The sequence below is a fragment of the Pelmatolapia mariae genome, linkage group LG6 (genome assembly GCF_036321145.2).
Source record: "Pelmatolapia mariae isolate MD_Pm_ZW linkage group LG6, Pm_UMD_F_2, whole genome shotgun sequence".
Taxonomy (NCBI): Eukaryota; Metazoa; Chordata; class Actinopteri; order Cichliformes; family Cichlidae; genus Pelmatolapia; species Pelmatolapia mariae.
The window spans coordinates 32,892,830-32,916,341 of NC_086232.1; the positions used below are offsets into that span (position 1 = coordinate 32,892,830).

General features: G+C 40.2%; 4 protein-coding genes across 4 annotated transcripts; 3 read left to right on the forward strand and 1 right to left on the reverse strand.

The window, feature by feature from the left end:
- Positions 1-950: 950 nt before the first annotated feature.
- Positions 951-4,248, forward strand: hmox2a (heme oxygenase 2a). Its single transcript, XM_063476624.1, has 7 exons — positions 951-995; positions 1,534-1,645; positions 1,762-1,879; positions 2,272-2,439; positions 2,660-2,983; positions 3,097-3,229; positions 3,531-4,248. The coding sequence occupies exons 2-7, from the start codon at positions 1,554-1,556 to the stop codon at positions 3,656-3,658; spliced, it is 963 nt and encodes a 320-aa protein (XP_063332694.1). The 5' UTR covers positions 951-995; positions 1,534-1,553; the 3' UTR covers positions 3,659-4,248.
- Positions 4,249-4,339: 91 nt separating this feature from the next.
- tmem186 (transmembrane protein 186) lies at positions 4,340-8,056 on the reverse strand. Its single transcript, XM_063476625.1, has 2 exons — positions 7,929-8,056; positions 4,340-7,160 (listed from the first exon to the last, which is right to left on the reverse strand). Exons 1-2 carry the CDS (start codon positions 7,929-7,931, stop codon positions 6,495-6,497), a joined length of 669 nt encoding a protein of 222 aa, XP_063332695.1. The 5' UTR covers positions 7,932-8,056; the 3' UTR covers positions 4,340-6,494.
- A 173-nt stretch (positions 8,057-8,229) lies between these two features.
- gde1 (glycerophosphodiester phosphodiesterase 1) lies at positions 8,230-16,232 on the forward strand. The gene is made up of 6 exons (XM_063475426.1): positions 8,230-8,739; positions 9,781-9,956; positions 11,631-11,736; positions 12,511-12,603; positions 13,817-14,028; positions 14,342-16,232. Exons 1-6 carry the CDS (start codon positions 8,470-8,472, stop codon positions 14,487-14,489), a joined length of 1,005 nt encoding a protein of 334 aa, XP_063331496.1. The 5' UTR covers positions 8,230-8,469; the 3' UTR covers positions 14,490-16,232.
- A 1,901-nt stretch (positions 16,233-18,133) lies between these two features.
- mcrip2 (MAPK regulated corepressor interacting protein 2) lies at positions 18,134-23,502 on the forward strand. Its single transcript, XM_063476628.2, has 5 exons — positions 18,134-18,687; positions 18,850-18,919; positions 19,708-19,841; positions 21,416-21,523; positions 22,224-23,502. Exons 1-5 carry the CDS (start codon positions 18,633-18,635, stop codon positions 22,292-22,294), a joined length of 438 nt encoding a protein of 145 aa, XP_063332698.1. The 5' UTR covers positions 18,134-18,632; the 3' UTR covers positions 22,295-23,502.
- Positions 23,503-23,512: the final 10 nt, after the last annotated feature.

Here is a 23,512-nt window from a genome sequence, read left to right on the forward strand (position 1 = left end):
GGAGGGAATGTGGTACTGTATGAGGAAGTCAGGAGTGGCAGAGACATATTTGAGGGTGGTGCAGGCCATGTAAGAGAACAACAAGACAGTGATGAGGTGTGAGCACAGGGCCCACTAGAGGAGGTGAGGCCCCTCACCTCCTCTAGGTGAGGCCCCTCACCTCCTCTAGTGAAGTCTATTTCTGATTGGTCTGAGATATTCACACCAGTGGCCTACTAGAGGTCATTTTGCAGGGCTCTGGCAGTCCTCAACCTGTTCCTCCTTGCACAAAGGACCGTCCATGGTCCTGTCCTGCTCTCCTAGAGTAACTACCTTTCTCCTGAAAGCTCCTCAATGCTCTTGAGACTGCACTGGAAGACACAGCGAACCTTCTGGAACGTGTCATATTAATGTGCCATCCTGGAGGAGTTGGACTACATGTGCAACCTCTGCAATTCCAAGTATCGCCTTATGCTACCAGTAGTTACAGATGAAGACGGAAAAAAAAATGTCAGTGACCTCCACTTGTCAAACCATTCCTGTTTTGGGCATTGTCTGTTTGTTGCTGCTCTAATGCATCTGCTTTGAATTTCATTAACACCAAAGCAGCTGAAACTGCTAGTCTGCTATTTAGCTGACCAGATGAGTATCACAGAGGTTTAATTGACTGTATGCATTTTTGAACAGTGTATAAGTAGGCTGGAGTGTAAGTGCCACCATATACACCTATCTTCAATTAAACCACAACCCACAGGATCTAAACAAACAAATATCCGAAATACGTGACTAATACCTGACTAAATTTAAGCCGTTGTACATCAATAGGGATAAATACCAATCAAGAGTATCAAAACAACAAACGAACCTTTGATTGGTGTATAAGCTGAGGACTTAACCAATCAGAATGCACCTCAACTAAAGGGAACCCACCGATTGGTTTGTTGTCACGCGTGCCCCGTGAACGTTGAATCCTGCAGTTTGGGGACGAGCAGTGCAGGCGGTGTTGTTGTGACAAGGTGAGTTAGCTTTTCATTGTCGTATCCCTAAAACATTGTAATAACACGCTGTTTGTGTTTGTGTTCACACATACAGAGCCGCTCTTTAACGTGTGAGCAGCACAGTGTAACTATAACGGTAGCTACTTACAAAACACACGTACGTGCAGCGTCAGTTTTGTAACTGTTCCCTTCAGATGTCAGCTGTGGCTATCGGCCTCTGCCTGTGAAATATTTCTCCCAAAACTAAGGTTTTTAAGAAGATGCGTTAAAGGGATAACACAGTAATTCCTTCACCTGGCGCTTGATCAGCTAACAGGGAAATGTGGTGCATTAAAGGACACAAACTGCTTTTGCTGTCACGTTAGAAAGTGATATTGTAACCTTGTAAACAGGCTGTTTAACCGTAACCGTATTAGGCTACATAAGCATATATATTTTTTACTTTAAATAAATAATTTTAACTGGTGACAAGTTGTTTATTTTGATGATTTAAATCTTTTCTTTTATTTCCTGCTCGTATTTGTTTTTCTTTAAATATCTGCCTTTTCTTATTAAGGGCAAAATATAACCAGTATAATGGAAAACGAATTCCCACCAGAGCCCAACAGTGCCAAAAAAGGAAGAGCAATGATTGCTTTGGACGATGGCGATGATGATGAAGTTCTCAGGTATGAAGAAAACAAAGTAAATAAGCAGCAATTTATTTTTGCTGCTATTTTGTCATTCAGATAAACGGCTAAGTGTTCTTTTGTGTCGCCCTTCCTGTCCTTTTCTGCTTCACAAGTCCAACAGACCTGTCTGAGCTGTTGGCCGAGGGGACCAAGGAGGCCCACGACAGAGCAGAGAACTGCCAGTTTGTCAAAGATTTCCTCAGGGGACGCATTAAAAGAGAGCTGTTTAAGGTTTGATTATTCACTATATAAAGGCAAGAATTAAGGCAGCTAAAGTGTCTGTGAACAAGTGAAAGTAATGAACTACTGTACACAGGAGAGCATCACACAAAGGTCTTCAGTTTGACCCTGTATATCAAAAGTGCTTAGAGACATAGGCCTACATTTGGTGTTGTCAGTGTGTAAAGTCTCGATCTATGCTTTGCCTTGGTTCTAAGGCATGATCAGAAAAATCCTGCCAAAGAAACTGGCAAAATGTGAGCTGTCTGGAACATCAGTTTATCAAATAAAATCATATTTCTCCATTTAACTGTATATTATGTATATCAGTTTCTGCTAGATGAAACATTTTATGTCTGACTCTGACCCACTTATTCTCCCCTCTTTCCTCCGTCTGCTGTCAGAGAGGCACAGCAGCTCTATATTTTGTCTACTCGGCTATGGAGGAGGAGATTGAGAAGAACAAAGATCATCATCATATTGCTCCAATCTATTTCCCAGCAGAGCTGCACCGGTGTGAGGCCCTGGCCCAGGACCTTGAGTATCTCTATGGAGAAGACTGGGAAAACCGGGTCAGTAGGAAGCATATGGAGGATATATATGTCAGTCCCAGAGGAGGCTGGCCTTTTCTGGCACTTAAATTATGATTATACAGGTATCATCATCCCAAAAGCTGTATTTAATCAAAGGTCCTCTCTGCTGAGAGTGTTATATAATGAATTTAACACAGAAAAATCTTCTCCAGACAAGGTTTGTATAAACTGGACTTTCACAGTTGTGTTCTCTCTTCAGATTAGCCTATCTGCAGGCACCAAGCCTTATGTGGACCGCATCCATGAGGTGGGGGAGAAGGACCCGATGTTGTTAGTGGCCCACTCCTACACCCGCTACATGGGTGATCTCTCAGGTGGACAGATCCTTAAGAAAGTGGCACAGAGGGCTTTAAAGCTCCCCTCAACAGGAGAAGGTCTCAATTTCTACCAGTTTGAGGGAATCCACAGTCACAAAGGCTTCAAGCAGCTTTACCGAAGCAGGATGAATGAGCTGGAACTGGATGCTGAGACCAAAGACAGGATTGTGGAAGAATCTAATCGGGCTTTTGGCTTTAACATGATGGTGAGGAAACTGCTTATAGGAATTATACAATGTACAGCAATTTGCAAAAAGGTGCATTGTTTGAAAGAGAAATTTAAAGCTAATAAATATCTAATTTTATTATTTACAAAAAGGTATTCACAGAACTTGAAGAGCTTGGAAAGACTATCAAAGAGGAGGTCCAAGATGCAGGGTTTGGACACAGTCATGCAGAGATGATGGAGGGTGGGGATATCAACAAGTGCCCATATTATGCAGCTAAAATGGGTAAGAAATGCATCTGCTTTACTGTATTTATGAAATTTGTTTCTAGCATTTCATTCTGCAGATAGAAAGTTAAAAACTTGGTGCTCAGTTTGATAATAGTTTATAGACTTGCCTTTAAAAGATTGGACAGTGTCATCATGGACTTCAGTTAAAAAGGGATCCTTTTAACTGTGGCATGTCTGAGTGCAAAGGGTCAGATCATTCATAGCTACAAAGTTACATGAAGCACCTAATTCAATTATCCTGTTTTTTTCCCCCCTCTTTTTTCCTGTATTCTCATCTTTATGTCTCCTCTGAACAGCTGTTAGTGGAAATCCTACGCATGTGTGCCAGTTAGCCATGACACTTCTCAGACATCCGCCCTGCCAGGTGGTTCTGGCTGCCTGGATGGCTGTCCTCGCTGGGTTTACTGCCTGGTACTTTATGTGATCTCTGACACACTTGATCTGCTGAAGAACAGTCATGGACACTGTTAGATCCAGCCAAACTTCATCTTCCTTAGTTTGACCAGTACTATCAGAAAGGGCCAAACACTTTATCAGAAACTAGATGATTTTTGAAATTGTGCCAAGAGTTTTCCCCTATCAATCCCACTCTGCGTTCCACTGAATGGAAAACACAGCTTTCTACTTCGGAAACAGCTTATGGTGGTGAAAGAGCTTTTGCAGTGATGCAGTTGTTTGAAAAGCTATTTTATGATGCATGCACTTTGAGTTAAGCGACACTTTATGGATGTAGAAATATTAAATGCATACTCTTCTGTTAATGTTATTAAAATGTTTTTGAACAGTTTTAGTGTCAAGGACTCTTATGAGAGTTGAACACTTGAGGCAAAGTAACCAACCAAGAGAGGACCTTGGTCAGGGAGGACTGTAAATATGCAATAGATTCTAAAAACATGTTTCCACTTTGTTATGGTGGAGTTTTTATTGTATACATTTAAAGATAAACACAGTAAGGTGTGCAAAGACAAAACAAGAAAAATCTGAATTGTTTCTGAAGCAACTCAACATTAAAATATTTTATGAATTAATTCTGTTCTTTGACTTTTTATTGGTCAATTTAAAAGTTTCCTAATATAAAATTTCTTCATCATTTGCATGTGCTATGTTTAAATTCACCAATACTTTGTATGGATCAATTTCAAATCATGTTCTGCAACTGAAAACATGAAGGAAGTGAGAAAAACAAACAAATGTGCAAAAGAGCAAGAGAAAGCCAACAATCCCCCCAGAGGCACATACTGATGAGTCAGATTAAACTGAGTGAGTGCTTATAAATCACGTATTGTGAGTGTTTATCTGGAGTTGATAGGATTGCTGCTGATGTGTAGAATTCAGTGGAAACATCTATGCAGAGTTTTAGGCTGAGAAAGTTCTTACAAATGAGTGTAACTGAAGACATTTGGATTTGAAGTGGACACAAATTTTAATGTTCATGTTTTTTTACCTGAAACACCTGTTGTCAAAAGATCTCTACACACTTAACAGCTTTTGTGGAGCATTCATTAACTGTGTATCAGGTGCACAAGAAGCCTTCATTAAGCAGGATGTAACTAAGCTTTGAGCTCAATTGTCATGGTCAAACTGATGGGAATGTTTTTGGAGTTTTGAAGGTTTTTGATGCAAAGAGATCCCTAAAGTTCAAACAATTCATTTTGCACACACCATGAATTTTTAGACCGTTTTTGGAAATGTATTTCCCCCTTACACAATGAGAAATGAATTCCGCATATGCATTATTTCAGTTTTCATTCAAGATCTTGAGTTCTTGCAAGCACGAGACACACTTCTCCAAACTTTTCTGAAGTCAGCGATTTTAAAGGATTGCATTTTTGTCATTTCATTTCACCCTGAGACTGAAGCAGAGTGGTCTGCTTTTCACCAATATCTATTTACTTTGTCTACATTTAGTCCTTTTGTGAAACACATGTTTTGCATCCATCATCACATTCACCTTTACTTTCCCAGACAAAGCTGTGCCTCTCTTCTGCTCTGTTCTAATATTATGAATACAATCGTTATCCAAATGATTTGCAAATCTCATGATTGTTTTATTTTTGTCACAGTACCAAAGTCAATCCAATCATTCTGGAACTGTCAAAATATGTCACTCTGGACTGAAGTGGTTAACCAGCGTTACATTCATAGACCTCCACATGTGGCTAGCTCTGCTAACGCTGCAATTTTGAACTTCTAGACAAACTAAAATCGGTCCAGGTCCATAATAACAGAGTGAAAGCTGTTCTTTCATGAGACATGTAGAGTCACATGTTTTTTGTTTTCTTGTTTTTTTCAAAGAGGAAATAAAAGGTTTTGTGAAGCTGTGGCCATATGTGGCAATATTTCCATGACACATGTTTATGCAGTGCTTTTCTACTGTTACTGAGAACTCAAAAACATTTATAAAAGCTCTTTATCTATGATACACACTCCTTCATATTTGCAAATCACTTTGACATGAGCCAAGAAACCTGGATCAAATCACCAGCTGGTAGTTAACCTGCTCTACTTCTATTTCTGGATGTCAGAAAACATCTTAACCAAGATAGAACTGAAAACTCACAGGTTCTTAAAAACTCAGCAAGAGAAACTGGTCCCAAAGTGACATTTCTTTGAACCAAACCTGAGGCAAAATGTATAAATAATTCCCTGTTTCTACAGCCAGGATGCCCTAATCCTAGTCCAGTCAAAAACAATGTTGAAGAATACTTTCTTTAATGCATTTTACATAATAACAGAGTTTTTAGGTTTACACTTTAACCTAACACACAAAAAAATCAACATCGAGAGGAGACAAATTCTTTGGAGCTTGCAGCAAGAAGGATGTGGTGTAAAAATCTGACCTGTGGAGCTATCCTATCATGGTCTGATGATGCAACATGACTATTCGGACAATGTTAGGCCAATCTCACTTGATTTTTTATTTCAGCTGCATACATAGTCACCATTTAGTAGACAACTGTTAACCTACCACAGTCCAGATTTTTTTTTAAAATCTGCAATCTTACTTCTCAACCTTAATTAAGATTTAAAAATAAGAAAAGAAAAGAAAAATAATAATAAACCAGTAATTTATCAACTGTGGATGATTCAGATCTATGTCAGCTAAAATATCTTAGATATAAAATATAACAGCAAGCGTCCTCCACTGTATAATGCGTTTTAATTTAGAATATTGTTCATGGACAATAGATGCATCTCTTAATATGTTATATTTTGATAATACTATTCAGAATACCTCACATTTTCTTCTAAACAAATAATCATTTTAAACTTCCAAACACCTTTTTAAAAGCCTGTTCATCCACCACACGTCCAAAATGAGTTGAGAAATACAGAGTCTCCTGACTGCTGTATCTCTTAAATTTCAGTATGGTCTCATTTACGGAGTCCCCTGTGTCTCCAATGGTCATGACATCTGACACCGGCAGGTACATATCATGGCGCTTTCCCCAGAAAGTGAGGTGGGACACTTTGAGGGTGGTCTGAGACGGATCCAGATACATCATTCCCACCACCCTTCTGAAGAAGTAACTGGCAGTATACAGCATAGCACCAGCAAACAGAGCTATCCCTGTCGTGTAGCCGACAAGAAAGGTGGAGGCAGCTCCCTGGAAGTAGAGGACGTACACCGGGGGCAAGATGACCACAGTTATTGCAGTTTGGAGCAGTTTGAGCCTGGACACAGCTCTAAGGAGCTTAATGTATGGCAGGGTGTAAATCATAGTGTACTTCTCTGTGGACACATCCGAGTATTTAACAAGGGCTGTGATTTTAGGGATAACAGGTCCATGTAGGCGTTGCTGAATTGGCCTGAGACTTGGTGAACAAGGCTGCAAACTGTAAGGTGTTCGAGCTGTGAGCAGACTTAATCCTCTGGTGAAGGACAGGACGTGGGGAGTTAATCTGCACCGGAGAAGTGACCTGATCTGTAGAAAGATAAATAACATCAAACAGATAAAATCAACATGACATTTTTGGAGCCAAAACTGATATTATATTGATGATATAGAATATAGAATATTTGATCAGCTAACATCTATGAGAACAAACTGACTACACTACTTAATAAAATAACTCCTGGATCAGGCAACTGATGCATCAAAAATTAACATTAACACAAATCAAGACAAAACCCCTAAAAGTGCACAAACACCTTAGAATAGATCCCCATTAACAAAATAACTTTAAAAAATACGTTTAAAAAACTGCAAATTCTCTGTCAGTATTTCCTAACATAGTTCATCAATACTGTACATATGGTCTTTAACAATAAAGCTGACTTTGATCTTGCAAACCTTCCCCGTCACTCTTGCTGCTATCCTCCTGTCATATATCACCTCTGGCCTTCATCTCCACCCACTCCACCCTGCCTGTACTCTCTACTTCACTTATTTTGTGCACTGCACGTTGCTATTGCAGTAATATACAAAATATAATATTATGCAGTTGCTTAAAAAAATACAAGTGGTATTGTAGAGACGAACACTTGCAGTACATGTACAGCAGCTGCTGTGTAGCCGCTGTGTGGAATAAAACAACCTGAAGGTGCACATGTCTTGACTGAGCTGTCACCAACGACTGTAGAAAACACACAGCCCTGGCACAGCACTAATGACCTTCTGTGGCTAAAAATTAATCTTACTGATAATAAAAGTCAATGCTGGATAAGAGTTTGGATATAAAACGAGGCTTACCATGATCAGAGACCGGCTAAATGAAAGAAAAATGCAGAAACAAGAAAGATGGATCACCAAATGACATGACTTGAATGGGAGCTAACAGGAAGCAGTTATGCGGTGTAACCCGGATGTGCTCACCTTTAACGTCTCGTTTTTTTGTTAATGTTTATTTAACTTCTTTTTTTTTTTTTTTTTTGTTCCGAGACATCCTGTGAGAAAGCTGTCAACCATCGCTCTGTGACAGCTCAGTGAGAATAATAATTACAATTTTATTATAATTTTGAATAAATCAAATTCATTTTGGGGGTGTTAGCTTAAATGCGGAAGCATCCACCGGGAAGCGTAAATCAGCAGTTCCCTTCGAGTCACGGACTGGGGACTGTCTCTTTGTAATGAGTGTTTTATCGCCGGGCAAAGCATGTTCTTATCTCATTTAGGTCGTTTAAAGAAACTAAAATTAGGACAGTAAACGTCCCACACCTTAAATGCGGAACATTTTCTGCCAGGTGCTATTTTCTGCTGTGGGACAGGTGGAGAAGACAAAGACAGGTCAACGATGCTCCAGCTAGGAGATGAAGCCACCCTGTACTCCCTTATCTTCGTGGGGATCCTGCTGGGGACCCGAAGCCCGGTGTGGACAGTGATCCTCACCGCCTCCCTCTACCTCTTTCTAGCCATGTTCCGCTTCCCACAGGTACCGTCCAGCCGAACCCAGAAGGTGCTCCACCCAGTCAAGGGCACGGCGGGCACCGGCAAGGTGTCGGTGATCGCTCACCGGGGCGGCGGGCACGATGCACCGGAGAACACGATAGCATCTATCCGAGAGGTGAGAGAATGAGGTGGGGAGGGTTTTGGAGCGATAATCCTTCATATGCCCTTTTTTGTTATGGCAGTGGTTGCAAGGGGAACTACTGCGACGCCTTTAACTTCTGGTATTCACGCCCAGTTTGTATCTGGATAACTTATCAGCACAGAGAACATGCATTTTAAGGCCACCACTCTTCCAGCAGCACCTTGTATCACAATGTTATCAGCCAGTTCCCAACTAGCCAGCCTCGTTTAACTAATCTGCATGTTGAGATAAAGTAAAGATATGTGAGTAATAATTAATCTAATACCATCTGGATATGAGTAGTCCCATGTATTGGTTTTAATTTATACAAATAAAGATACCGATTACAGACCAAATGTTTATATCAGGTGTATATGAGGTGCGAGTGTTCTGAGCCAGAAATTTGCAAGTCAAAAAATACACCTGCTAGTGCTTTTTAGTGTACAGACTTTGTTGCAATGGTGTACCCTTTCGAATAGTATTTCTTAACTGTAATATACCCCCATTTATAGGTAAATGGACTGATTCTTACATAGCGCTTTTCTACTCTCCCGGAGTACTCAAAGCGCTGTATACAACATGCCTCATTCACCCATTCACACCCACTCATGCAAGCACTTCTAAACGCAAGTGCAAACTAATCTACATTCACACACAGTCACACTCCGATGAACGCAACGGAGGGCAATTTGGGGTTAGTATCTTGCCCAAGGACACTTGACATGCAGACTGGGGAAGCCTAAGATCGAACCACCAACCTTCCGATCAGTAGCTGATCTGCTCTACCACCTGAGCCACAGCCACCCTAGGTCAACACATAGAGTACAGATATAATCAGTTTGCTAGTCAAGTAAAATTTTCTTCAAATGGATCATGGCTTTATGGCTAATTTTGTTGTATAGTAGTTGCAAATTAAGTTGCAAAGTTCATAAGGAAGGTAGGAATGACTTTTGTTTTTCTAAGTGGGGGAGATTCGTGACCACCAACTCCATCTGAAAAAACATCCAGTGCTGAAAATTGTCTGTTCTGTTGTAGGCCAGTAAGAATGGGGCGACTGGTGTGGAATTGGACCTGGAGTTCTCCGCAGATGGCGTCCCAATACTGATGCATGATGAGACCGTGGACCGGACCACCAGTGGGTCAGGATTCCTCAGCAAGATGAAAATGTCAGAGCTGGCTAAACTCGATGCAGCTGCTAAACATCGACTCAGGTAAGAAAGAAGCATATAGTCAGGAAGGCGCAAACAAAGCACACGGTAGTGAGGTGCTTTAATGTGATACAGGTTCTTCCACTCTAATATACTAGCAGGTTTAAACATCCACTGAAATAAGGTAATTTTCCCCTCAAAGGGAGGACGTATGTAATCCGCTCAGTTTGTCTGTTTGTCAGCGGTCTAGCGTACACAGAAGCCACAACACAAGATTTAATTTTAAATTTTATTTTGATCGATTTGAGCTGATTTTAATTTTAGTGAACATTGGGTCATGGTTACACCAAATGTGAAATTCAGTAAAAACTTTGTAATCCAAAATTTATAATTTGTCTTTAAACTTTAAAGCAATATACTAGGCATTGTTAGAAATGAGTACCTAGGTGGTCAAGCATTTCACCTTGGCCTTCACTGCGCATGGAGAGAGCTGTACAACACACTTTTTTTCAATGTGACGTCATATGATGTCACAATGACGGCATAAAGTTTTGCAAAATCACACACTGGATGATTATATCTTATCTTAAAGTTGTTACAGCTTATCAATGCCAAAGATTTCAGCCAGTTCTGCTCCAATCATATGGGTAGAGATAACAAAATACACATATTCTAGTATGTAATGCTTCAAGGTCAAAAGTCAGGGTCACACAAATAAGAAAATACTTCAGTTTCTACTGGATCATATCCAACGTTTAAAGTAATATATTAGTCACTGGGGGGCATATGCATTTTTTTAACTTTAACTTATATGACTTTACAATAACACAGAAATATAAAGATTATATACTACACTAGACTTCCATATTAACAATACTCATTATACCAACCAATTTGTGCACTGTACCACTGGCAGCAAAACACCCCCGGAACATGATGCTACTACCACCATGCTTGACAGTTAGTACAGTGTTCTTAGGTTTCCGTCACTCCTACAAACACGTCTCTTGGCATTGTAATCAAAGAGCTCAATCTTTGTCTAATCAGACCATAAAACTTTTGTTTTGAAGGCTTTTGGTTTATCCATGTGGACAGCTGCAAATTGCAGTCGAGCTTGACGGTGTCAGTTTTGGAGCAGTGTCTTCTTTCTTAGTCAGCACCCTCTCAGTCTATGCTTCACTGTGGCACTGGTATTCCAGCAGTTTCCAGTTCATGACAGGTTTGAGCCTCAGTGATTCCTGGGTTATTTCCTCTCATCTAAGATTGACTGTGTGTGTCTTTGTCCAGACCTTGGCAAAGTGGTTACACATCTGAATAATTCATGTTTATGTACAACCGTTTTAAACGAATAATTTCAGACTCTTAACTCTTAACAAGAATTTAATAGGTTTTTGCTTCTCGATTTACACAAACCCAAAATTAACCCATTTACACACACGTTCAAATAATACTTTCTCTATGACAGTTTGATTGTACTGTGTTAGATAAACACTGTATTTTGCCCGAGGACGGCATGTAGATTGGATGTGCCAAGGATCAAATATCTGACTGAAAGATATAGCCCAGGGAAATATCGGAGCAGGTAAACGGCGGAGAACCGGAAACTTATGCTAGATGAGAGTGAACAAGTATAAAAGTGACTTTGGCAAACTGTATAGTGAGACGTATGAAAGATCACTGGCACAATATAAAAAGAAATCCAGTTAAAACGAGCCTTACTTGTTTTATTTCCACCAGGGACAAGTTTGCAGGAGAGAAGATCCCCACCCTGGAGGAGGCAGTGGAGGAATGCATCAAACTGCAGCTAACCATCTACTTTGATGTCAAAGGTCATCCAGATGAGGTAACGCCAGCAAAACTGCCTGCATAACTGAGAGATTGCACATCATCATCGTCACAGTTTGCCCGTGTTGATTTAAGTGATGGCTTGATACAAAATGATCACAAGTCCACCATTTCATTATTTCTACTTTTTTATTCATTACCAATAGAATGGCACTATAATACATGTCACCACTCTATTAGTTACACAAAACTAATCATTAAAATTAGTTGTGGCAAGCCAGGGTCATACCGGGGAATATCCAGAGAAGAGAAACACTACTAACACTGATGCACTTTAAGATGTCCAGAACACATGTTCCAGGTTTGTCTGTACTCAAACAAATAACAAACCCCTAAAACGCACACGGACACACACACACAGCTTCTCACGGATTGAGGACAGCACCACTGATAAGTAATGTTTTGTTTGTGTGGTAACATTGTGCATGCTGTTAGACATTCCTTGTTTGTTTGCTCTTTAACAACCAAATGTAACTTTGTTTGTGTTGGCAACATAAAAACTGAGCCAGGGGCAGTAGTCTCTTAGCTTAAAGTTAGGGTATTTACTCAACTCCTTAAGTGCAGCATTTGCACATTTTTAAGGAAGGGAAAGCTGCAGTTGTGGTTGGAGGTTCGCGTACTGACATTTATGATTTGCGGGCCCGCATGCCTGTGCATACACAGCTGCTAGTTACCACCTAGTGGTCGGAGAGGAACACCCACAAGCAAAAACATTAAATCTGCAAACAGCTGAATGACCTACCATAACCATTTGTTTCTTCTTCCTACTCAGGCAGCCGCAGCTCTAAAAGAATTGTATAAGAAATATCCGGTACTCTACAACAGCAGCATCGTCTGCTCCTTCGAGCCCAAAGTCATCTACAGGGTAAGACGGCTCATATCTGAAGAGTTTAAAGCTTAGTTCATGTCAGTAAACGCACTATTTTTCAGGGGGGATTTTTCTCTGTGGTTTTCTTTATATGATCTAGTGCAACTAGAGGAAAATTACAATTTAGAAGAAAATACACGGAGGTAAACTAATATGTAGTATAAAGAATCAAATTCCAGACATGAAGAGTTTCTGGTGAGTTTCAGGTCACGTAGCACCGTTTGTCTCCAAAGGGGTAATTTCAAGGGAGTTGCTTAGCTGCAATTACACACCCTTAAAAAGTACAAAAAATAAAGATGCACAAAGTTCAGACAGTTTGGCTGCACACAGTGAAACAAAAAAAAACCAAAAGAAGAAATGTAGAAACATGTTTGTGTGGGTCAGCTTATCTTATTTATCCTACATTAATTAACTTCTACTATAAACTAGAAGTTCAAAGTTCTCTATGCATGATTATGAACCCTGACCACTTTCAGAACATTTTTTTTTTTAAAACTTGCAGCACATTGGCAACGTGGTTAATGCTGTTGCCTCATAGTATGAAGGTCCTGGGTCCAAATCAAGCATTTGGCCTGGGCCTTTCTGTGTGGAGTTTGCATTTTCTCCCCATGTCTCTGTGGGTTCTCTCTGAGTACTCTGGCTTCCTACCATAGTTTTAGGGTTAGGTTAATTGCTGATTCTAAATTGGCTGTAGGTGTGGATGTAAGTATGCCTCTGTGTTAGCACTGTGACAGGCTGGAGACCTGTCCAGGGTGTGCCCCACCTCTCGCCCTATGGCAGCCGTTACAGGCTCCAGCCGCTCCGCAACCCTGAGTAGGATAAGCGGATATCTGTGTGTTACACTTTGCACCTGCTAGACACATTTAGGTGATGGATTACAAGACTAATTAAACAATATGAGCACACAGCTCTTAGTGCCTGAGCTCTTGGTTCCTATTTTCATTCATTTGTTACCAATTAATGTGAACGCTAAGATGACCTGACATCAGCTGACATGTGGCTCAAAGTAGTTTACAGTTTTAATTGTACTTATTTTTGCACAGTCTAAGAGTTAAGTTAAAAACGTATTGTAATAAATAGTGTTGACTCAGAAAGAGTGGGGGAAAAAAGTACACAAATTGCTTTATAACAAAACAGCATGCTTATCTCTCCCACATATGTGTTTCTGTTGTTGCTGCTGTTTTAATGTTCACCAACACTTTGTGTCTAGATGAGACAGAGTGACCCAGATGTGGTCACGGCACTGACCCACCGGCCTTGGAGCCTGAGCCGCTTCGGGGACGGTGCCCCACGTTTTTCATCGCTGTGGAAACATCACTGGATGACTCTCATGGACATCTTGTTGGACTGGGCACACCATCATGTTTTGTGGAAGCTCTGTGGCGTTTCAGCGTTCCTGATACAGAAGAACTTTGTCTCACAGTGAGTTTTGTAGCTGGAACATACAGTCATATGCAATAGACTTCATTAGAATACAGATGTGTTAGAGGTGCATTTCAATGGCACTGCTAACTGTCTTATTCCATGCTGGGGTTTATTGTTGTGGATCATCAATTGGAGGAAATCTATACAGTACATATATTTGTATATATTAAGTATCTCACTTTTACATTCATTTTTTATTTAAGTTGTACCAAAAAAAGTTATCGTTGCTTTGTACTCATCCTTAAAAGGTTTTTATCGGGTCATTCAGACCAGATGAACATCATTCACCGATTGTGTGTCCTGTCTGCAGGGACTATGTGCAGTACTGGGCCCAGAGGGGTGTCGAGGTTGTAGCCTGGACCGTCAACACACAAGTAGAGAAGGAGTATTACCAGGAGGTGCTAAAAGTCAACTACATCACAGACAGCATGGTGGAAGACTGTGACCCTCATTACTGATGTACACATAAATCCACTCCACAAAATGTTGGCATTTATTAAAGATAAGTCATTTAAAAAAAACCTGTCACCCATATGTAGGCTCAAGCAAGAGATCATATACTCCTTTTATTAAGAACACTTTCGCTGCTGTTTTTCTATGGGTGTATGTTTCCTGAAGAATTTTAACTGGGCGCCATAACAAAATACAAAGTAACAGATTTTATTACGACTAAATCACTTTAATAATGAATAATGATGAACTCGCCTGTTATATTTACAAACTTGTTAATGCAAGGTGCTGGTAATATGTGTCTATAATAGACCTGCAGCAATATGATGTATTCATCCACTCAGGACTACATTGGGGTTTTTGTTTTTTGTTTTTTTGTTTTTTTTGTATGTTTGTCTTGTTAGTTATGTTTATACAGTCTTTCAGATAATGCAGAGCACTGTGCGCTTTTTACTCATTAAAATCTGAAGAAATCTACCTTGAGATGATTTTTTTTGGTCATTTATGACATGTGAATACTATTTATTAAAGAAACATACATAAATGCTTTATAGAGCAGCATAGACAAACTAATAATAAGTAGGCTTGGTGATTACTTATGTTGTTAATGTATGGAGAAAACAAACTTTTGGGTTTTTTACTTTGCAGTACACTTAAAATTTTGCTCCTCGTTGTAATGGTTTTTTTTTTTGTTTGTTTGTTTTTTTAAACATTTATTTAATACTGCAGTGACAAGTACTCATTCTGGTTATGATCTCATTGTTCCTGCTTAAGGTGACAGAAGTGCTTTTTTCCCCAGTACTGTATATGAAACCACAAGGACATTTATGAGGGATCAATTGTGGCACAGATACACGAATGGAGTTAATGCATGGCTTTGTGTAAGGCTCAAGTGTTACCAATAACACAGTGCCTGTTTTTAAAGAGTAAACCATTTTTTAGCAGTATGACAGTTTTGTAACTGCTTTACTTGAATGGGTAAAAACTAAAGTTAGATGATGCTTGATGTTGCCGTTTGTCTGGAAAATCAACCTCATGCTTTTGCATTTCATATATGCTGAATGTAAAGTAAGCTGGCTTTACTTTTTTTCATCCTTAAACTTGAGTGTAGAATTTCAAAACGTAAATTACACAATTTGGTGTTGCCGTAAGGCTTTAAATGACTTTAATAAGCCTGACCGATTCTAGATTTTTGGGGCTAATGACTTCGAGCTTTTGGTGGTAATCACATTCTAGTATCTGATGATATCATTATATCTATACACTGTAGATATTACTGTACACCAGAGGTGGACAATTAATTTTCCTAAGTGGACACATTAGAAACTGGAACGGTTGTGAGGGTAAAATAAATATCAATTTTTTACTCAATCATAAAATCTATTTTTACTAATCAAATAGATCCAAATAACAGGAAAATGCATTAACAGCTTAAAGTAAAGTGACACGGACTCATTGCCTTAAATAAATGTATACTAATTTTACTTGTTTGCATATTTATTCCCATTTTGAGGCAGAAGAACCCCCTGTAATCAGACTATTTCTAATTTACCCCAGTTTTATTAACATTGGCCAGCCTATGCATCGGTCAGGCTCTTGTGAATAACTACTTGATTTTTTTTTATTTTTTTTTAAATAGTTGTGGGAATGTAGAGCTGCTTGGCCAAGTGAAAATGTTGGTCTGTCATGTTCTGTGTCATTATGTGACAGCTGTGGACACTAAAATGGATCAATAAAGGTGAACGGTTTGAGCTGATATCCTGCAGCGCATCATTCAGTAAACACAAAAACCTGGACATACTGTCTCAGGAGAACATAAAACTGTTCAGGTGTAGTGTAAAAGCTCATGCATCCACCGTTTGGACCCTGCTGTTAATGCTAAGCTTGTGTAGTGGGGACTGTTGATTATTAGCTTTTGGGCCTGCAGAGTCAGGCGATTGACCCAGATAGCGCAGATGAATGGGGGTTGAGTGAGAAGTGTAGTGTTGGATATCACCCTGGTTAAGCCTGTCTGAGCCGCTTCTTGTCCTGGCTGGTCTTCAGTTGCTAAATGCAGAATTTCAGCTCAGGCAGTTTGGAGGCACTCCGCTAATTTTTATCTGCGCAAAAGAATCAGGTTACCTGTGTGTTTAAGAAAAAGAAATGTTAGATTTCAGGTAGAAATTATCAAAGGATAACAATGATGATAAGTCCTCAGATAGATTATGGTGAGTGCCAAAAGCTGATTTAAAAACTAAAGGCCTATCCTTGTTAATACAGTATTTTATTTTAATGCTCACAATTGGTCAAACATTCTTAATCATTGTCTAATAAATATTTTTGAAGTGTTTAACCAAACCTTCAAACTGCACCAAAATGTAAGTTTCCTGTCAGCTTTCTTTATTACTGTCAAAGCGCCTGGAGATCTGCGCATTTGGTTTAATAGGTGAAAGGTGAGCGCTTCGAGGCTCCTAAAACCCGGCCTGAGGGGCGTTTAGTGACGTCACGCACAGGCGGACTAACCAGAAGTAAACAGAAACAACGCGACCGGAAACACAGCAGCTCCGACTTCAAAATAAAAGGCTTTTCAAAGTGTGGAAAAATTTTAAGATCCCAAGAAATGAATGTAATTTATTAATCGCAAGGTTGGGAAACAGTATGTAAATATTAAGTTTAACACAACAAAAATATGCTTGAAATAGCATGAAGCTCAGTGAACTAGAAAACAATGAAAAAAAAATCTTAAAAAGGTAAAACCTAATCTGAAATAACTATACAATAAAGTAAAAGTATACTAAAGAATAAAGTATAAGTATAATAATTATAGTAAAAGTCTAATATACATGTATATTTAAACTCTAAATTCAGCATTAAAAAATAATGGACTATGTAATAAAAATTAATAATAAAAATAATGGAAAGGTGTTGTTGTGTGTGTAAATCTTAACTATGTATAATTTATGTTGTTATTATAACTAATTCCAACTTAATTAAAAACTAAATTTAAACTATGATACGTTTTATTTATTTTGTAAAAGTAATACAAAAGAGAATAATTAAATGGAAAATCTGAAATAAAATACAGTGCTGTGCAAAACTTTATTTTGCTTCCAAGGACCCAGGTTTTCTTGTAATTTTTTTTTCCCGTGGTCCTGAGCAATACTTCTCGGGGCTTTTGTAGATCTTTTCTTTGGATAGTGGCAGCACCTTTACTCTTTTTCAGTGAATAACCAATTCTAGAGGGATGTTTGACAAGAAGAAGACAAAACGCAAACAGGAACACTTGAAAACAACTGCTTATGGAACATGACAAGAAGCCCAATGACCACAAGAAGTCAAGACACTAGAGGAGGATATCCCTAGAGGTCCATGCTCTGTTTGGTTCAGATGATCTTTACAACATTAGGCTGGGTTTTTAATGTTGTGGCTAATCAGTGTTTAAGCGCGTAGTATTTGTAGCTGCATGATTATCAATAGTATATAACTGTGTAGTTTTTAATGTGATATAAAAGTACATATGGTGTCATCTCAAGATTGTGCTTATCATATTTTAAATGGTGCTTCAGTTTAAAGTAGCTGTAGGCTTGTATACGGACTCAAAATTAGTTTTATTTGGAAATGTTCAGGCGGAAGCCCTGTTCTGCATTTGGACTTGCTTGACGCTAGCCCAGCATGCTCGCTTTCAGTCCTGAAGAGAATAAAGTGTGCAGTGCCCTTGTAACCTGTCAGAAATCAGAGGTGGTACAGTTGGTTCCGGAGCACCAGCAGAGGAGAGAGGGTAGGAGTGTCCGGCTTAGAGTGTCACAATTCAGGGACGTCAGGAAGCTTGCCCCCGCCTCCCATTAATGATCCCCGGCATGTGGAACTGCGTTCTCCTTGAATGACCTACACACAACCTATTGCACGAGTCCTGGACGTCGTTTCATCTCAGTTGAACCACCTGCCGGAGAGGAGCTGCAGCGGGCGGTCTACACAGCGGGCAGCAAGTCGAAGCGAGTCTCTGGCAGGCCTCGAGCCGACTGTGGAGCAGCTGACCTGGAAAACAATCATTTCGGGGCAGCCTCAGAAGGACCGGACAAGAGCTAGAAGTTTTAGAGTCAGCGTTCAATGCTCGAGGCCGACAATTAAGGAGAAGGGGCAGTGCAGAATTTCTCGAGGGTATCGGCGCTCACATGATGTACACAATCACCAGAGGTCCCAGCAAACTCGTTACACAACGGAGGACAGGTGAGTGAATGTGGCCGTTACCCTAAGGCGTGATGCAATGTAACGTCAGGCTGCTTTTGGCTCAAGAAAGCGAAAGTTTCGGGGTTGTTTCGTAAGGTGAAATGTTTCAGTGCTGGGTTACATCGAGCCTACAAACGCGTAATTTTTCCGTTTTTGCCCCAGGTAACACTCAGCAGGTCGAGAGCAAGTTCGGTGACTTGAAACTGAAGCCGACGTCCTGGCTCACGTCAAAGTGAGTATGTTTACTTTGTGTTTTTATTTAATGTTTACTTTTTTTTTTCTTTTTCTTTTTTTTGAGGGTTGCTTTGGGCGTGCTGCTGTTTGAGCAGCGCGAGCTCAAAATACTTTCCACGTGGACCGCGAGCGCGATCATATAACACGTCGGCGTGGCTTGGATCCATTATCGGACACAACTTCTCTGGCGGCCCGTCAGAGTTTCTCGGGCCAATCAGAGGCGCCATTAGTTGAGGTGTGACACTGCATGGTGTAGCCGAGAGCTCTGCTACCTGAGGGGCCAACCCAGCTCTCCAGCTGTGATTTATTAAGGTGTAGAAATGTGTTAATATAAAGAAAAGCCTAAATCTAGCCTTGATTGAAACTTCATCTACAAATGGCAAAACTAATTTAATGTACTGAGATAGTTAAGGTGGACTAACCGATACAAAGCTGCAGTCTCCAAAATGTCCAGGAAAAAAATGACCACTCTAAGAAAACTTTATTTTCTTTCTTGTGTGAAAGACTTAGATTTACACTTTAGATTTGCACTAATATATAACCCCCCACACCCTTCAAGAAAACACTAAGTAGGTCATGTATGCCCTTTTCAGCTCATGTTCACCCTGCTCATGAAGAACCAAGTCAGTCTGTCCTGTCATAATCAAAGTGGCCACACCTTCACCAAGTAATCCAAGCTGCTAAATGAACATAAGACTTTTACTCTCACTTTGTAACTTGACTCCTGTGACTGTCTTCATCCAAAAAGCTGCTCCTCTGCAATTAGCTCTTGTGTTTTCTCCATAGCTCTCCTCCTCCAAAGATCGTGTTCAATCGCCTCAACGGGAAACGGTACCACAGTGCGGCCGCACAGAAGACTGAAAGCCCAGCGGAGGGATTCACTCCTGCACACGAAGAGAATGTCAGATTTGTATACGAAGGTGAGGATGGGTGGTGATGTAAGTCAGAGTGCAAAGTGAGCCCTCCAAGACAAAAAGTCAGATCTTTATCTGAAAGGAGACACTGTATTAGTTACTAGAGTAGCTTTGCATGATTCGTAGTTTATAATGAGCCTTTTCAACCTGTTCTGGGCACTAGTGTAGCCCTTCAGTTCATCTCTTAAACCATTGTAGCTCCAGTTCCTCTTCTTTTTAAGACCTCTTAATACTTCCTATTGGCGGCCTCTCACAAAAGTTTGCACAGCAAGTGGTGGACCTGCGGTGCTCAGAGGCAGAGCTGTCTGCCTGAGGGGATCATACTGGGGCTTTCCACTCTCTCTGAAACCAAGCAGTTTAGAGCCCAAGCTTTTTGGTACTTGTACAATCAGTGATCTCACTTTTTGACACTTTGGTCATCTTTAATAAGCGTCTTTAATAGGCTGATGATAATTTGGAAATCAGATGATCTTCTGCAATACACGTCCTCCTCTGCATAAGAAGCTTTGGATATACAGATGTGCAGAATTTTAATATTTACTGTTTGTATTTTTACCGTGTTGGTCTGTCCATCCTGGAAGAGAGAATTCTCCTCTTATGCTTAGGTTCAGAATTTATATCCTTTTTTTATAAGGTAGTTTTCAGTAATGTTGGGTGTTGTTTTGCAGACTAATAACCCTTTTTTTAAAAGTGACAACTACCCGAACTACTGCAAAAATTCAACTAGTTGTCAGTAGGTCTCAGACGAGTGCTGCTTCTGGTCAGTAAACCCTAACAATGAGTTAAGTCCAGTCCCTGCACCATTCACCCCTGTCTTGGAAGATTATCCAGCATACCTCAGCGCCGGCCAGTATTTCATGCCATGCTCGGATTGAATGATTTGTGGAGCTGAATCGGCATGAGCCAGCTATCTGTGTTACTCTTGGGCTGCTGCCAGTAAAGACTGCTCTGTGGCGTCCTTTTGTGACCACAAAGTTCAGCGCTTCACTTTTGTTCTCTGCTCAGACACAAGGAGGAACCGCTCTCACGCTCTGTCGAGTTGTTCGAAGAGAGAAAACCTGCTGCGGTTTATTCCAGTTGAACATGTTCACACAAAAAAGATAAAATTATAACAAATGTAACCTGCAGACATGATTAGAAAGCGTTTTATGCACCCGCATGCACACGTTCAACTGGTTTATTGTTTAACATCCTTAAAGCCGTTAGACATTAAATGTTTGGCTGACTATTGGAACTCCAAGTAAGCAGAAGACTTGTCCACAGAAACTAAACTGTGAGATTTATCTTGATTATTAAGTGGAAAAACCTTCACCCTCAACTGATAAACACAATCCGCCTACCAGACCAGTCCTCTCAAGGTTTGCAGCCTTCAAATGAATTTAGATAAATAGTGGTCAGAGCTGTGTAGATGTGCCCTTGAGCTCAGCTGCTGGTTGAAGATTTATTTTTATTTTTTAGTGTCTTTTTGCATGAGTTCAGAGATTACAGGAAAAAATACAGCATTTGTATTTTAAACACCAGTGTATCCATCCAACATCCAAATGGTAATTACAACTCCACGCGTGTGTGACTGTTTGCAGTGTGGCAGGAGGTGGAGCAGAAGCTGGAGGACGGCGGCAGAGGGGAGCTGGCTGACAGCCAAGGGCCCGTTCAGTACTCCGAGAAGACCCCGAGTGCTGCGATGAAGAGTAAGTTCCCATGACTTTTAAACTACCTCCAGTCATTTAGAAACTAACGTGACCACACTCATTTAATGTAATCTTACTGTATGTCTTTATGGCATCCTAACAGATAAACCTCTTCCTACTCATTAAGCCGCTCAGCTTTTGAACCTGTAATCTATGCATTTATTATGTCTGGGCCTTTAAACCCCTGAACCGATTGGCTATTTTCATCTCTCTGAATGAACAGCATGCAAGGCAGAGGGCAACTGTTGTAATAGTATTGCTTTAATTTTTAACCTCCTTTAATTTGAGAACCTGGCTATTCCAGATAAACCAGCTGTGACAACCAAATGTAGTGCACACACCTACCTGTCTCTTCCACTTTCCTTCGTGTATCGCTACCCTGAAAAGCTTAAACCAAACCGGTTTCTAATACTGAATTCTTTAGAATGTGAAGAAAAAAAAATTATTATTATTATTATTATTATTGTTAGATTTTTTATTTTTAAAAAGACCGAAAGCTCTTCAAATCTGAGAAATTAACAACATATGACAAAAGGAGCTCTCCATTCAAGTGAAGGACAATGAATCGATCAAAGAGGCAGGCTGGAATTCTTCAGCTGTTAATGTAACATTTTGTTCACGTGTAGAAAACGTACTTGCTCATTTGATTCAAGTTAAGCTTCCGTCTCTTGTCTCTCCTGCTGTCCTCCCCTCTGTGCAGACTTTGTGCCCATAGACCTGGAGGAGTGGTGGGCTCAGCGCTTCCTTGCCAACATTGCCAACCTCTCATGACTGTGATGAGGCATCGAGCCGGGACGAGGAGATGCACCGCGCTGATGCATCCGGAACTTGCCGTATTTGACGATCGCCACACGGGTGGAAAGGAGGCGAGCCCGTCTCCGGGATCTGTAGCGTTGTGTCTAATTTGGAATGTGATTTGATGCCTCGTGCTTCACAACTGCTGTAGAGAAACCTGAATGCACAACGATGCAAACACAGCGACCTGACTGGGAACTCTTGACAGCATTGACTTTATGTTGTGCTGCTCTAACGGATCTCTCTCTCTCCCTCTCTCTCTCTCTACTTGAATGATGTATCAGAAGCTATGAGATCTTTTCCTTGTTCAACAACCTGCTTCCTTTCTCAAGTGTGTTCAGCTCTGTGAGCATCTTGGTTAATCTTTGGATATGGAAAAACACACAATGTTTTTTCAACAACTTCTGTGAGATGGCATTTCTTTGCGCTTAACTGGCTCATATTTTGTTGTTGCAACACATAACACCTGACTGTTGTGCAATACAACACACTGAGTGTAATATCAACTTTATTACATCAAGTGGTTTTGCTGTTTCGAATTTTTCAATCAAAAGCCCTTTTCAGATATAACTTTACTGGCTGTTAAAGTGACAGTATTGGAAAGAGTGACTATAATCAGTACAAACTTTAGTGAATGATAACTTTTTAATGTTAGTAACAATGGAGAAGAGAACAAAGAGCAGGGTGTATGTGACACGCTGTACTGCTGAAAGCTGTTCAGGCTGTTCTTCCGTGAGCTGATGTTTAAATGTTACTGTCTTAAGATTCCTGTCATGACTTTTATGGAAAAAGTGACCCGGGTGCTCATTTTGGACACCTTGTAAGATGCAACAGGAGTTTATGTCTGAAGGGGGCTAAAGCAGCCATTTGTAAACGCCACACTACAGCCGTCAATAATTGTGATTTATTTTCTTAATAAATGCAACATTTGGGGAAAAAAAAGACAGTTAAAATACACCCGGTCCTGGAGAAACGGTGTCAATATTTACATAGTTATAAACCAGTTTTTACTTAAGATGTTCTCACCTGGGAATAATCAGTCTTTGTCTTGATCATTTAGATTTTCTTGTGGTCTTTTCGGTTTTCAGACAAACGTTCCAAGCACAGAAATAAAATCTGCCATCTTTCAGTTTCTACATAAAACCATTCTTGCAGTCAGTTTAAAAGTGCGACTGTAATGCCTCCTTCCTCGCT

What these genes read in the sequence shown, in the direction of transcription:
- hmox2a (XM_063476624.1), top strand. Translation starts at nt 1,554, where the DNA reads ATGGAAAACGAATTCCCACCAGAGCCCAACAGTGCCAAAAAAGGAAGA. An exon ending in GATGATGATGAAGTTCTCAG is followed by an intron (nt 1,646 to 1,761) that starts GTATGAAGAAAA and finishes CTGCTTCACAAG; the next exon opens with TCCAACAGACCTGTCTGAGC. An exon ending in TTAAAAGAGAGCTGTTTAAG is followed by an intron (nt 1,880 to 2,271) that starts GTTTGATTATTC and finishes GTCTGCTGTCAG; the next exon opens with AGAGGCACAGCAGCTCTATA.
- gde1 (XM_063475426.1), top strand. Translation starts at nt 8,470, where the DNA reads ATGCTCCAGCTAGGAGATGAAGCCACCCTGTACTCCCTTATCTTCGTG. An exon ending in TCAAAGGTCATCCAGATGAG is followed by an intron (nt 11,737 to 12,510) that starts GTAACGCCAGCA and finishes CTTCCTACTCAG; the next exon opens with GCAGCCGCAGCTCTAAAAGA. An exon ending in CAGAAGAACTTTGTCTCACA is followed by an intron (nt 14,029 to 14,341) that starts GTGAGTTTTGTA and finishes TCCTGTCTGCAG; the next exon opens with GGACTATGTGCAGTACTGGG.
- mcrip2 (XM_063476628.2), top strand. Translation starts at nt 18,633, where the DNA reads ATGATGTACACAATCACCAGAGGTCCCAGCAAACTCGTTACACAACGG. An exon ending in ACGTCCTGGCTCACGTCAAA is followed by an intron (nt 18,920 to 19,707) that starts GTGAGTATGTTT and finishes TTTTCTCCATAG; the next exon opens with CTCTCCTCCTCCAAAGATCG. An exon ending in CCCGAGTGCTGCGATGAAGA is followed by an intron (nt 21,524 to 22,223) that starts GTAAGTTCCCAT and finishes CCCTCTGTGCAG; the next exon opens with ACTTTGTGCCCATAGACCTG.